Source organism: Portunus trituberculatus, chromosome 37 (assembly GCF_017591435.1).
Source record: "Portunus trituberculatus isolate SZX2019 chromosome 37, ASM1759143v1, whole genome shotgun sequence".
NCBI lineage: Eukaryota > Metazoa > Arthropoda > Malacostraca > Decapoda > Portunidae > Portunus > Portunus trituberculatus.
The window spans coordinates 2,041,687-2,056,179 of record NC_059291.1 but is presented as its reverse complement, the minus strand read 5'-3'; the positions used below and the strand labels follow the sequence as shown (position 1 = coordinate 2,056,179).

Genomic DNA, 14,493 nt, shown 5'->3' with positions numbered 1-14,493 from the left:
AAAAAAAATAATAATAATCATAAGGTGCACTTCAATTTTGACTGGCCTTACCTTGGAAAATAGAAAATGAAAAATAATAACTAATAGGTAATTAGATAATAAAATGGAATGAATAGATAAATTATCAGCAAATTCCAGACCCCTAAGATGAATGTCCCACATTTTATGTAAATATGTACTGGGGTACTAATTTGCTGCCACCATTGTACTGAGGTCACCACCACTGTACTGGAGCTGTATACTAGTCACAAGTACCAGGTACAGACCATTTACCCTTTCTGCCCCTCCCAGGGACAAGTGAAAACTAACGAGATAAATGAAAAATAGATTTTAATGACAAAAAGTCACACACATGTACTCAATTTCTTTACTCTATTGGTTGACAATGCCCTTACATTAACAGGTACGTTAGGAACACCAGTCACCAACTACTCCTACCACTACCTTAACTAACCTGACACATGGTCTATGAGGGTACTAAAGGGATGGGGACAATAGACTCAACTGGCAGTCTGGCCACGGAGCCTCTTCCTGGCGTCTCCCTTGTCACTCTGGTCTCTCTCTTTCCCTTGGTTACCTCCTGGGTGTCTCCAGACAGCTGCACACACACAAAGGGGTCTAGACAGACTCAGGCTGGTCTACCTGCATTAGCAAGGACAGATACAAGTTAGCTATCTGGTCTAGATGTTCCACATGGTGTATTCAATCCCACAAGACGTATGGGCAGGAGATTAACGTACCTCTGTGAGTGTCCAAGCGAGTAAGAAGACTGAGCTACTTACGAGCCAGTATTTATACCCTCTATGACGTCACCACTGTATTTATCCATAGTTCCTATTTGTAGCCATTGTTCCCCATGAATAAATACTCTAAAAATAACAATGATCATACAAAAGTGCAGAGTATAAGAATTTTTATGATGGCTACTTAAAAAGGATCTTATGGCTTACGGTCCAGTCCAACATTGTTACATGCATTTCAATGGAAGCATTCACACTGGCACTCATGCTCCACTCTCGGTCCATTCCCGATACATTCAAAATATATTTTGACTGGAGCGAGAGTGCCAGTGTGAACACAATCCTGCTCTGCTTCAGTCCTGCTTTGTTCCTGTCCTGCTGCCTTTCTATTGAAAACATGGATAATGAAAAGAAGAAAATATAATGGGATCATGCAAAAGTAGGAAAATTATTATAAAAACATTTTTCGTTTTTCAGATCTTCCCCAATTTTTTATAGAATTTTCTCAAATGTTTTGATGTACATTCTGAAGTAGTTCTGAAATTTACTTTCATCATCAATAAGATGAGAAAACAAAGTATGGAATTCTCCTTCATTCTTCCTCTCTTGCTTTGCTCTTACTTTGCTCTCTTTCTTCTTCTTCAAGTGTAATGGCTATTATTGCCAAATTGCCTTGAGAAAAGTCACACATAACTTCCATTGGTGTTGAGAGGGAGGAAATGATGAAAGCGAGAGTGGAGCGAGAGCAGAGCGAGAGCGAAGCGAGGCCAGAGCAATAGTGTGAATCAAACCAAAGGCCTCTTTGCTGCAACCAGTACAAATACATTTACACACACACACACACACACACACACACACACACACACACACACACACACACACACACACACACACACACACACACACACACACACACACACACACACACACACACACACACACACACTAATTAATTTGTTTATCTTTGAGTCTGTTTATTTTTCATGGTATATAATTCCATATTACAGAGGTGAGCTGAGGGAACACCAACGTTCTCAACACAACAATGGACGCCCATACCAATGTGATCACTGCCAAAAATTCTTCACTACAAAAAACCACATGGAGGTCCATATTCGCCACAAACACAGTTATGGTCCTAACCCATGCCAGTGTGCCATGTGTGGGAAGGTACTTTCCTCCAGGACAAACTTAAGGATTCATATGAGAATACATAAAGGTTTGTATTGTGTGCACCAACCAAAGCCTTATTGTTTTTTGCAAAGTACTTGATTCCACTCAATAACAAATGAAATATTTCTGAGAAAATAATATTACATAATGTATTATATGTACTTGTATTAGTTGAGGTACATTGAATTGAGAATATTAAAAAATGCCAGGAGAAATGTAATGCACTAAATTTATTAATCTTGATTTTTATTCCTTATAGGAGAAAGGCCCTTTGAATGTCCTATTTGCAAAAAGGCTTTCAGTCGCAAGGCCAATATGGAAATGCACCTGGTTTATCACACTGGTGAACGACGGTTCACATGCGAAGTCTGTGGTCAGTCTTTCTTTGCCATAAATGCTCTCAAGAGACATACCAAGTTACATACAGGTGAGGAAACATATATTCATTTTATTATAAAGGTTTATAAGCTGTGACAGTAAAGGTTTAAACTCACTTGCATCAATATGTAATTTAATAAATGCGAGGAGCATAGCTCATAGGGTTATAAGTGTGAATGATTTTTGTAGCATGCGTTTGGGATACCCTTTGTGGAATTGCTGGGATTACATATACATTAGATAGATATTCATTTTTTTTAATCATTGATTAGATAGAGAATCATTTTGAAGAATGCTTACAGGTTTACATAGGTAAGTTCAAATTCAAATCCTGATCTTGTCTTTTTGTACAGGTGAAAGAGATTATGCATGTGAGATTTGTGGTGCTACCTATGTGACTGGGACAGATCTACGGCGACATCGCCTGAAGCATAATGAAGTGAAGCCTTACCCATGTCACTTGTGTGAAAAGCAATTCACACGATCTCATGATCTCAAGGTGAGTTTGTTATTATGTCCTTGGCAGTTTTCATCAAACTCAAAATTAATAGAGTACATGCAAGAATAAAATCTGAAATTTATTTTACTTTTCTGCTGATGTGACTTGTATGTTTATGTATTTAATTTTAATGTTGGTATATCTAATTTGTCTCCACATTTATACAAAAGATATTACAATTTAAAAAATTGAAAATGTTGATATATTGTATAACTTGTTATGGTCTGGTCATGGGGTCAAGCTGCTGTGGTGTCTTGCTGAAAAAATTTGTGTTAGAGACCATAGGTTTGTGTATAAAGCAGTAATTGAACTGTAAGAAAAGGAAGACACACCCAAGGACTGGCTGCTGGAGCATGAAGTGATAAAAGACCCTTTCATCACTGCCAAGGAACGGAAGGAGAGGTGACATATATTAAACACTTGAAAAGAGGAATCTATTTCAAATTGTTTAAAATCAACACATTAAAAAAACTCATTGCACGTGGAGAAGAAATGTAAGATTGTCAACTTATGCCGTAAAACTTGAAAACCATAGAAATTACATAAGACTTGTGCAAAAAAGTGTAAGATTTGACAGGTATGTGGTCATTCACCATTCTTATAAAACTCATATCCGATGGATGATTAACAGTAAGTGCTCAAGTGAACAAATTTTAGTGTATATGTAGCTACAGAGCATATCATAAAGACAACTTAAACAGTATGGTGCTTTTTTTGTTTTTAATGTATGCTATATGATTTGCAGTGTGTGCTCTTTACACAGTTATGGTCCCCATTGTTTGAGTCACCCTCAAAACAGTCTCATAAGTCTGCTGTTGTGCATATTCTCAGTTGTATGAATGATATAAACATACTTCTTTGATGTTATTGTTAGGTGGAGAATAACTAAATTATCACATTTCAGAAAAAAATTTCTTGAAGGGAACCAGTGAAATACTGCTGTAAATCATGGCCCAACTGACATTCACAGAACTTGATGTTATAAGTTTGTGTGATTTTTATGACATAATGACAGATTTACACCTTATCACTAGTTCATTTCAAGGTTAACAGAAATTATGTTGGCTGGTGATGCCTTGCATTGCCATTTGTTGTACCATGTTGTCCTTATCTCTGAGAGTGTTTGTGATTCAGTTAAAAGTCAGATGAATGTAATATTCAGTCAAATGGCACTGTAAGTACACAGATGAAGATTATTACCAGAAATTGAGTGAACATTGTCACCGCTTCATGCATCTTGTGGTCAAAATTTATCTGTATATTAAAAATTTAATATTGTACAAATGATTGAGTAAGGATGTAAAGATGAAACATACTGCATACACCAACAAAATTGTGAGAAGTGTGCAAAACAATTTGGTGTGGAGATGGAGGATGGGATTGCAAACCCATGAAATAATTAGATTTTCTTTTAGTATTTAAAGTACAGTTCATTGTTAGAATGAATTTTCTAATAACTGTGTGAATAACTAACTCCTCCCTTTGGAAACAAATGCCAAAAAAGGAATGATATTTGTTGTTTGGTCAGTGGAGGATTTCTTTAGATTTCCCAGCAAAAGACTACAACATACCTTAAAATCTTATTGGCTTTAATGCTTCTACATAGTAAGTTTTTACACAATTTCTAATATGGCTAGGTGGTCATTTATGTCAACTTCCATAGGATCCAAAGGCTGTATATAAAAAAAGAAAAAATACAGCAAGTGCTGAATTACTTCTGTAATCACTTAAGACTTGTAGAAGTTACCATTTTGTGAAATGTAATATAATAAGCCTGCTAATCTTTTTCAGGTTCACTTACGCTACCACAATAAGGAATTACGCTATACATGTGATATTTGCAACAAGCAGTTTGTAGAATCTGGGAATTACAAACGTCACATGCGGCGACATACTGGCGAGAGGCCATACACCTGTGTGATTTGTTTGCTCACCTTTTCACAGGTAATTCAGTCAATCCTATGTCCATATCTGTTTTGAATTATGATAGAAAGTCCTAAAGAAAAGGGTTGTAAACATGTCTCTGTAAAGCAAACAGGACATTTGGTTTAGAATATCATTGATGAAGGGTTGGAAGAGAGTGGGTGACAGGACAGAAGCCTGAGGAACAATACTGTTAATTGATTTAGAAGAACAGTGGCCATTTAGCACAGCAGCAATGGAATGGTCAGAGAGGAAACTTGAGATAAAGTTGCAGAAAGAAGGATGGGAGCCATAGGAGGGTAGTGTTTGAGAACAAACCTTTGTACCAGATTTTATCAAAATCTTTTGATATGTCTAAGGCAACAGCAAAAGTTTCACCAAAATCTTTAAAAGAGGATGACCAAGACTCAGTAAGGAAAGCCAAAAATTCAACAGTAGAGCAGCCTTGATGGAAGCCATACTTGCGATCAGATAGAGGATTGTGAAATTTTAGATGTTTAAGAATCTTCTTGTTGAGGATACGTTAAAACATTTTTAGACAAAGAGATTAAAGCAATATGATGTCATCCTTATTTAGGAACAGGCTAAATATAGGCAAACTTTTAGTGAGAAGGAAAGATAGAAGTCACTAGAGTTGAAAGAGTTTGACTAGATGAGGTGTAAGTATGGAGGCACAGTTTCTGGAAATAACAGGAGGGACCCCATTAGATGTAAAAACCTTCCAAGAATTGCTTTCTTTTAGGAGAATATTATTGCAACTATATTATAAAGTTCTCATAGAAGGTGTTTATGTAAGAAAATATTTACTTGGAAAACTCATCACTTACAGGTTCATCATATGAAGACACACATGAGAACAAGTCATAATGAAGAATCTCCTGGTGGAGAGGAATGTCCTCAGGGAGCTAGTAACGGGCGAGGAAAATTACCGCCTCACCGCAACCCAAGAATTCTTATCAGACGAACACCAAAACCCACTCAGATGCATCAAGCCCCAGTTGCTCCTTCTCATAGTCATTCTCACCCTCACCCACACCTTGCACCTCAGCCTCATGGAGTTGCAAACTCTAACAGTGGAGTTGCTGTACATGGTAGCCAATCTGTTTCACCCCCTATGGCTCACTCAGGAACTCTATCAGGAACAGTTGCACCTCATACCACACAGATTTCCTCATCAGGTGGAGGTCATCACCCAACAGCAGTGTCTGGGTTTCTCCATGGTTATAATTCCCACATATATAACCATGGTGTTATGCCACATTATCCTGCCCTATTTGATATGTGTCAGCCACAAAATGGAGTCAACCACCTTCCCATGCATTAGGTATGTATGAGATCTATTGATACCAACATCAAATGATACTCATTCCTTATATATTGTGGCATTAACTTATCATGGATACATTATAGGCCTCTACTTCTTACTGTGATCTGTCACTGATATGGTTGTGTGGCCCATGTTTTATCTAAATCTTGATTTATACTTCTTATTGTGGATCATGATCTGGGTTGGAAGTGGGTTATAGCAGATAACACTTGGAGTGGCAGGACAGCTTCAGCAGTAGTGATTTATCAGATTCTAAGTTATAGAAATCCACATAGGTGGAGATGAAGGTGGATATGTATCTTCATAAAATGCCATTGCAGATAAAAGTGTGGAGAATTTTTACGGATATGGATGTAATTGCGGATGTGGATGCAATTTTTTTTTCACACAACAGTTCCTTCATTGGTCTTACACACACACACACACACACACACACGGCCCGGTAGCTCAGTGGTTAGAGCACTGGTTTCACAAGCCAGATGACCGGAGTTCGATTCCCCGGCCGGGTGGAGATATTTGGGTGTGTCTCCTTTCACGTGTAGCCCCTGTTCACCTAGCAGTGAGTAGGTACGGGATGTAAATCGAGGAGTTATGACCTTGTTGTCCCGGTGTGTGGTGTGTGCCTGGTCTCAGGCCTATCCCAAGATCGGAAACAATGAGCTCTGAGCTCGTTCCGTAGGGTAACGTCTGGCTGTCTCGTCAGAGACTGCAGCAGATCAAACAGTGAATTACACAACTATAGAGAGTTGGAAATTGAAGAAAGAAAAAGAGGAGGAGGAAAAGGAGCAGATGGAGGACGGGGAAGGAATAAGAATAGGAAAATGAGGAGGAACATGACAACAAAGAATTCTACTGACATGTAATTTATTAATTTTTTCTTCTCTCTCTTCTCTTCCTCTTCTTTCTCCATCATCATTTCTCTCTCTCTCTCTCTCTCTCTCTCTCTCTCTCTCTCTCTCTCTCTCTCTCTCTCTCTCTCTCTCTCATATTAATCCAGTTTCTTTTATTTCATATTGTGAAGATATGGGAGAGAGAAAGAGAGAGAGAGAGAGAGAGAGAGAGAGAGAGAGAGAGAGAGAGAGAGAGAGAGAGAGATCAGGAGAAGGGGAAGAGCAGAACAGAGAAGAAAAAGAAGTAAAAGAGAGAAAAGAAGTGAAATATTATTGTAGTTTTATAAGATTCTCTATATAATGCTCTTTCTTTTTGGTCTTCCATTCTCTCTCTCTCTCTCTCTCTTCACGTGTAGCCCCTGTTCACCTAGCAGTGAGTAGGTACGGGATGTAAATCGAGGAGTTATGACCTTGTTGTCCCGGTGTGTGGTGTGTGCCTGGTCTCAGGCCTATCCCAAGATCGGAAACAATGAGCTCTGAGCTCGTTCCATAGGGTAACGTCTGGCTGTCTCGTCAGAGACTTTTTCCAGTGTCTTTCCATCCTCCTTCTCTTTTACCATAATCTTCCCTCACCTCTTCCTCTTCCTCTCTCTTTTCCTGTTACTTTTCCTGTGTCTCCATCCTCCTCTTTTACCATAATCTTCCCTTACCTCTTCCTCTTTATCTCTCCTCCTTTATGTAATTCCCTAATCTCTTTTTCTCTCTCCTATTCCTCCTCCTTTTCTTTCTCTTCCTTCCTCCTCTAATCTTATATTCTTCCCTCCTCGTTTATCTCCTCCTCCTCTGTACAATTCAGTTGAAGGAAAGTCAAAACACAGTATTTCCTTTGTATTTTACTGTTATTATTTTGAATACAAATAGTGAGAAAGTAAGAGAGGATGTGTGTGTGTGTTCATTATTGCTGGGGGGCACTGTGGACTGAGAGAGAGAGAGAGAGAGAGAGAGAGTGTGGTCATTACTGTTGTGGGGGGTTGTGGTTTGTGACTGTGGGTTTGTCAACATACTGTGGGGGACATACTGTGGGGCTGTGGGCTGAGAGAGAGAGAGAGAGAGAGAGAGAGAGAGAGAGAGAGAGAGAGAGAGAGAGAGAGAGAGAGAGAGTGTGTGTGGTCATTACTGTTGTGGAGGGCTGTGGTTTGTGACTGTGGGTTTCTCAACATACTGTGGGGCTGAGAGAGAGAGAGAGAGAGAGAGAGAGAGAGAGAGAGAGAGAGAGAGAGAGAGAGAGAGAGAGAGAGAGTGTGTGTGTGGTTATTACTGTTGTGGAGGGCTTTGGTTTGTGACTGTGGGTTTCTCAACATACTGTGGGGCAGAGAGAGAGAGAGAGAGAGAGAGAGAGAGAGAGAGAGAGAGAGAGAGAGAGAGAGAGAGAGAGAGAGAGAGAGAGAGAGTGTGTGTGGTCATTCCTGTTGTGGGGGCTGTGGTTTGTGACTGGGTTTGTCAACATACTGTGGGGGACATACTGTGGGGCTGTGGGCTGAGAGAGAGAGAGAGAGAGAGAGAGAGAGAGAGAGAGAGAGAGAGAGAGAGAGAGAGAGAGTGGGGTGGATAAGGTCATGCAGTACACAGGAAAGCATTCTCTCACATCTTTGTATCCTCATCTACTACAAAAATGAATAGCTAAATATAATCACATCAGGTACACTTGCAGCCAATAGGCTTATGTCAGCATCTAATCTAGCAATAATTCAAAGATGAATTCAGAACATTCAAACATGCACTCAATATTCACAATGAAGATTTACACTTTTCATGAAAGTGCTTGTCATTAGATGTAGCATCTATATGATCACCAGAATCCTTTTATTTGAGCTTTTAACAGGTTTCAAGCCTAACTACTGTTTATACAATAAATAACATCTTGACTAGTATAGCATTAAGTAACAATCAAAAGATCAGTAAAGTTAATGTCATATGCAGTAATATGGTACGTAAAATCTTGTTTGAAAAGTTTCAATCAATTATGGAAACATAATTTTGTATCATAAAAAGGGGTAAGTTTTGAACTACCAATTGATTTCTCAAGTTCTTCAATATGTTAAAGCTAACAATGTAAATATACTGGACTGAAAGTGCAGTAGCTGAGAGGCTCAGTTCCTTTTGGGTACAGTTTTGTCAGTGTACAGAAGATACAATGGCAGCACACTCCAAGTATGTATGACAGACCACTCTAACACTTATTTTGTGTACATTCCATTAATGAAACTACATTTCTGTTTGTATGTGCAGCAATCTGATGTACACATACATAGTATTGATGGATAAAATGTAAATTGTGGCAAATTTAGTACGATTCGATTCAGAAAATAATTTTATGCTACATTCATTAAATATCTATATCATATCACAGATTCATACCATGTCACTAATTTAATGGGACTGTTGTCAACATAGTAGTACAGTATTATCACACTGTACACTGGACAGCAATCAGCTGAAGTGCATTCATGCATTCCAAGCAGATCTTCAAATTCTGCAGCTCAGTCTTTTAGCCAATCCCAGTTGATTATAGTCGGTCTAGAAGTAAACTCATATCTGGAACACAAGAATCCTTAATTAACATACTAATGTTTTGTATAGTATTATATAAAGAAAACCTATAAATAAAAAATATAAACAAATATTGCTGAAAGATCGTGGTAGTGTACTGTTTATTTGTCCAAACCAGCAAATAAGCTAAAAGCAGAATCCATGCTATCAATATGGCCATTTTCAGAAACAAATTTTGAAGTGTTGAATTTAGAAAGCAGAATTATATTAGATAGGTAGCAAAGCAAGGTGGATATAATAAGGAAGTGTTGAAAGTCAGGGAGTTGGAAAAATAAATTGAATATTTAAGATTAAGGCATATGGATGGAAATGGGTGAAGTTTTGCCTTCTGAAGTTACTATAATTTCTGCAACGATTGAAAATAAAAAAAAAAAAAAAAATATGAGACAAGGACTATATCTATAGACAGGTTTCAGTGGAAACTGTCATAATCATCCTCTTGATGTCAGACCTTAAAGACTAAACTATACCATATGACACTGTCTTACATTTGCTTCCAGTTATACTGATAAAAAATGGATATACTAAAACTCTCATGATCCAGAAATTATGCTCATTCATCTTTCCCTAAAAACAATTTCAAACAATCCTGCTAAATTTATCCACACTTACCTCTTTTCTCTGCCGCTTGACTGAGAAAGAATGTGACTTCTCTTGATATCTCTTGCGTTTTGTACCAGCTTCTTTGGTACAAATTCTTGAAGAATCTAAAGCAGTACGAGACTGAAGAATACTCCTAGTTGAGGATTTCAGAGTTTCTTGGATGAAGACTTCATCAGGGGATGTGCAATCAGAGGATGTACTGCTTGGTGTGCCACCAGAGGATGTACCATCAGAGGATGTACTACCTTGTGTACTACTAGAGGATGTACTTCTAGGTGTAGGGAAGCATCCAGGAGCATTAAGTTCCGGTGGTGGTGGTAAACGGGGAATCCAAGATTCTAAGTTTGGGGTACGGGGCCAGGGAAGTCTCTTGTGTCCAGCATAGACCAACACAAAAGGATGTTCTGGAGTATTATTTTCTTGAGGGCTTCCATTTTCTACAGAAGTGGCAGGACTGCTGCTGGATGGGGTTGGTAGGCATGACTCCTGCAATGAAAATGGTATTTTAAACAGACCATGCAAAATACTTGCTTAGAATAATTGATAAATAAGCTGCTGTCATCTTTGAATTAGTAAAGCATTTCCATCCCAGTTTTGGCTTTCTTCCATGAGTTTAATCAGGTTTCCCTTTTCAATGACAGATTAAAAAATTCTGTCTTCTTTATTCCTCATAGAATAACAAAACACCATGGAGACACTGCATATCATTTTCTTCATTATCTTCTGTTAGCAAAACTATCTATAATCCTATGCTCCACCTATATGCATAGCTACTTCCCTATACAAAAGATCTTGATTCCTTCCAACAACTGACTTCCTATGAGCATCCAAAAGGGTTTCTCTATTCATCTCATATGCTACTTCTGAGTCTATGAATGCTGCATAGTTATTCATTATTTCTTGATCAAACCTCTTTAGAATTTGAATTACAAAAAATCTGATCTATATAACTTTCTACTTTCCTGATCCTCCCTGACTTTCATCTCAGTCATTTCCATTATTCTAATTCAAGACTTTCCCTTAGACTTCTAGCTCAGTAAGCACACTCCGCTCCTAACTCCCTATAAACTTTACACTTCTCCTTGCTTCACCAACTAGAAGTATCTAATACTGCTTCACTGCTCTGTTTTGTCTCCTAAATTATTCCAGCTATTCATGCAGCTTTGCCAAACTGTATCCTAATTTATACCAATTCCTCTTTATATTAACATCTTCCTGCATCCATATCCAAACACACTAAATACTGTTGTTTGACATGTGCATGAAATATTTAAATCTAATAAGCTGTTTAACAAAATATGTCAAACAGAAAAGCTCAGTGACTCGGTCCAATAATACACGTATAGGAATTCCAATTAAGCTTCATCAATATTAGCAATGACTGAGTTTGCTTTGCACCATGAAAGGAAAACTTAGCTGGACTGTCATACTACCCTTGCGTACTTACAATCTTCATAACTTAGACAGAACTGGTGATACTTGTGTGCTCATAGGCAGATGATATAATTATGTGAACACGAAAAATGAGACTGACTGGGAGGAACCTACCTGATCGGGTTTCTGGCACATCTGGAAGACAGGCCAAGCAGAATCTATCGTTCTTACTCTCTGGTCCAATGTAATCAAGAGTTTGGGAGGCAACTTGTCACTCCAGCTGCGCCGCAAATCAAACAACATTTTCCGGATTTTCTTGTCACTCTGCAGTGAAAAAAAATCATGAGATGAAAACAAATCAAACATAATTGTTCTTATATGTGATAAGTTTTATTGTGAAATATAATAAACTGAATTGGAAAATAGATTTTTGTGCATTTCTATTCTTCAGATTCTCTACCTTGCAGAAACAGCTTGAAAATCCTAATTTCAAATAAGAAAAGTTATTAAAATATTTAAACTAATACTCCCAATGCTTATCATCAATCAAGGCTGATGAAAGCATAGACGAGGTGCTAAGCAAATAAGGAATATGTACACAGAGAAGAAGAAGAGCACATGTAATGAGAAAAAAGACTGACTAGCTATAATGTACAGTAATGGACAAAACTATTAAGTTCATCTGATAAATGTGATTAGCAAAAACTGTCTTTTAAGGATCTGAATACCATACTTTATGAATGAAGCTTGAAATTATTGACATGCAGAATTCTAAGAAGAAATAAACTAATGAATGAATAAATAAACAAAATACATCTGTGCCTATCTCCATCTCTAAGTATTTTCATATATTGTATACTGAGAGAAAATCAAAATAAATAGATAACTGAACGGCCCAAAACAACTATGAAAGTAAGTTGAGGAAATAAAGGGAAAAGGAAGTAAAGGTGGCCAAGCAACAAGAGGAAGTGACGTGGTTGATGAATATGGAAAGATGTTATGAGACTAGGGACTGATATGAATATGCAAGTTTATCAAGCATTCACAGATCTTAAGAAGCAGCACAATCATATTAATTAAATGGCACAGTAGGATGTCATGAAGCATCAAGGAAATAGACAAAAGTGTTGAGCCCAGAATGGTAGGAAGCAGAGGTGTGATGATATCCAATTAACCTATAGAAAATGTGCTATGAGGTTTTCATGGCACACGTTAACCAGATACTACACACTTCCATCCAGAGCCAGAGTCACTCTTCATCCTTACTGCCACCAAACCCCTCTCCTCCCACAACCTCCACCTCTCTCTCTCTCTCTACTCACATAGCTATTGTGTAACTTTTCCTTCGCTAGACCTTTGAACACAGAGATGAGATGTATTTAGTTCTTGTCCTTGTCTCTTCACACTAACAATATAATACCTTCCAGTCATCAGAGCTGAGGCATGTGTAGTAATTTCAACCCAACAAAGTAGTGAGCCGAAGACCACAACCCTCATCTATGTAATGGCTTCGAATTATATTTCCTTATTTATTCCACTTCTACTATCACTAAATAGTAATGGTAGACGTAGCATCGATTAAAATAATAATTTTGATGATAATAATGATAATAATAATAATGATCATTCACCGTCACCACCATGACTGTTATATTCATGTCTCAAGAACTTACCTCATGGAATATCCCACAGAAAACATCAGAGATACGGCGCTGAATAATTTCCGTGAAGGGACTGCCCACGCTCTTCAAGATGGAGTCCAGAAGGTACACAGCAGGCATCTTCTCCATGCCATTCACCTGGAAAATGAATAAATCAATGAAATAAATGGAAATTATAAGATATCTAACACATCGCAAAGATCAATGTAGAATGTCTAAATAAAATCTATATAGAATACACATTATGACTAAACAACCACTGAAGAAATGCAAGCCACATATTCCACGCTTCTTAGGATTCCAAAGCTACAGTTCGACAGGCAACTCTGAGGTGGTTCTCTCGGAGCTATGCACATTCAAATAAAAACTTACATGTTATGGCGATCTTTGTATCCTGGTAGAGCAGTACTCGTTTAGATTATAATACGGAGTGATACTTTAGACAATGTTATCAAGTCTCAGAATCTCCAAACGCCAATAAGCAATGCAATGGATGAAATACTAATGAATACACAAACATCCAGATAAGTTACCTGGTCTATGTATTCAAAGGTGATATCAACTACTGCGTGGGCGTGCATAACCATTGCCTCTGCTCTTCTTGTCATTGAAGATATCTGAGACTTCGAAATTTTCAACGAATAAAGGGAATTCTTGAAATCAGTCAACGACGCCATTTCTAGTTAATTAAAACGAGAGCACGACCAACAACACGGTACACGACACAAAGTCTTGAACTCAACTGAATCATATCTCATGAATGATTCTCATCTTGTCACCGCCTCGACATCTACCATGTCAGCCAATCAAGCACCGACACACGGTTCCTCCCACAAGCCTGCGTCAATCACAGACCACTGTATCTTACTTGAGTCCACATCTGACCTATCCCCGAAGAGCTCTCCAGAGATTGATATCCTATTTGGTGAGGGAGATGGATTTCCTTTATGGGAGGGGCTTGTAAGACAGGCGTTTTACAAAGAAAGAAACATATCAAGTCATAACAATCAAAGGTCACTCCCTCCCCTATATCACCTCAGTCTGCCGTTCCCCACTCTAATCCGCTATAATTACTCTGACCTCGCCCTCACTGGCAGGGTCTGTCTACCTGTCTCTCTCCCCCCTCCCAACAACGCATCCACACTCCACCTCTCACCCTCTCATACATACAGCTGTTTGTATGTTTTTTTACACTCCCCGTGAAGGTAAAGCAAGATATGAAGAACGATGTATGAGTTTTGCGAATATAGCTGATGATTCTGAAGAAAATAAAATGATCAGTCAACGATCTTCAAATCACAGCTCAGACTGTTGGATGTTTCACTGAATCAGTAAAAATGACAATTACCGAAGAACTATAATGAAGGACAGAGCA

At 38.2% G+C, this 14,493-nt stretch overlaps 1 protein-coding gene across 5 annotated transcripts in view; it reads left to right on the top strand.

The window, feature by feature from the left end:
* LOC123514326 (GDNF-inducible zinc finger protein 1-like) overlaps positions 1 to 13,496 on the top strand; it is a 33,460-nt gene extending 19,964 nt beyond the window's left edge. For all 5 annotated transcript variants that reach the window (XM_045272157.1, XM_045272156.1, XM_045272159.1 and 2 more), the window contains exons 9-14: positions 1,748 to 1,959; positions 2,173 to 2,340; positions 2,645 to 2,790; positions 4,582 to 4,734; positions 5,543 to 6,037; positions 13,150 to 13,496. In XM_045272157.1, coding sequence (XP_045128092.1) covers positions 1,748 to 1,959; positions 2,173 to 2,340; positions 2,645 to 2,790; positions 4,582 to 4,734; positions 5,543 to 6,037 — 1,174 coding nt within the window. In that variant the 3' untranslated portion in view covers positions 13,150 to 13,496. The remainder of the gene's footprint in view (positions 1 to 1,747; positions 1,960 to 2,172; positions 2,341 to 2,644; positions 2,791 to 4,581; positions 4,735 to 5,542; positions 6,038 to 13,149) is intronic.
* The last annotated feature ends 997 nt before the right edge of the window (positions 13,497 to 14,493 follow it).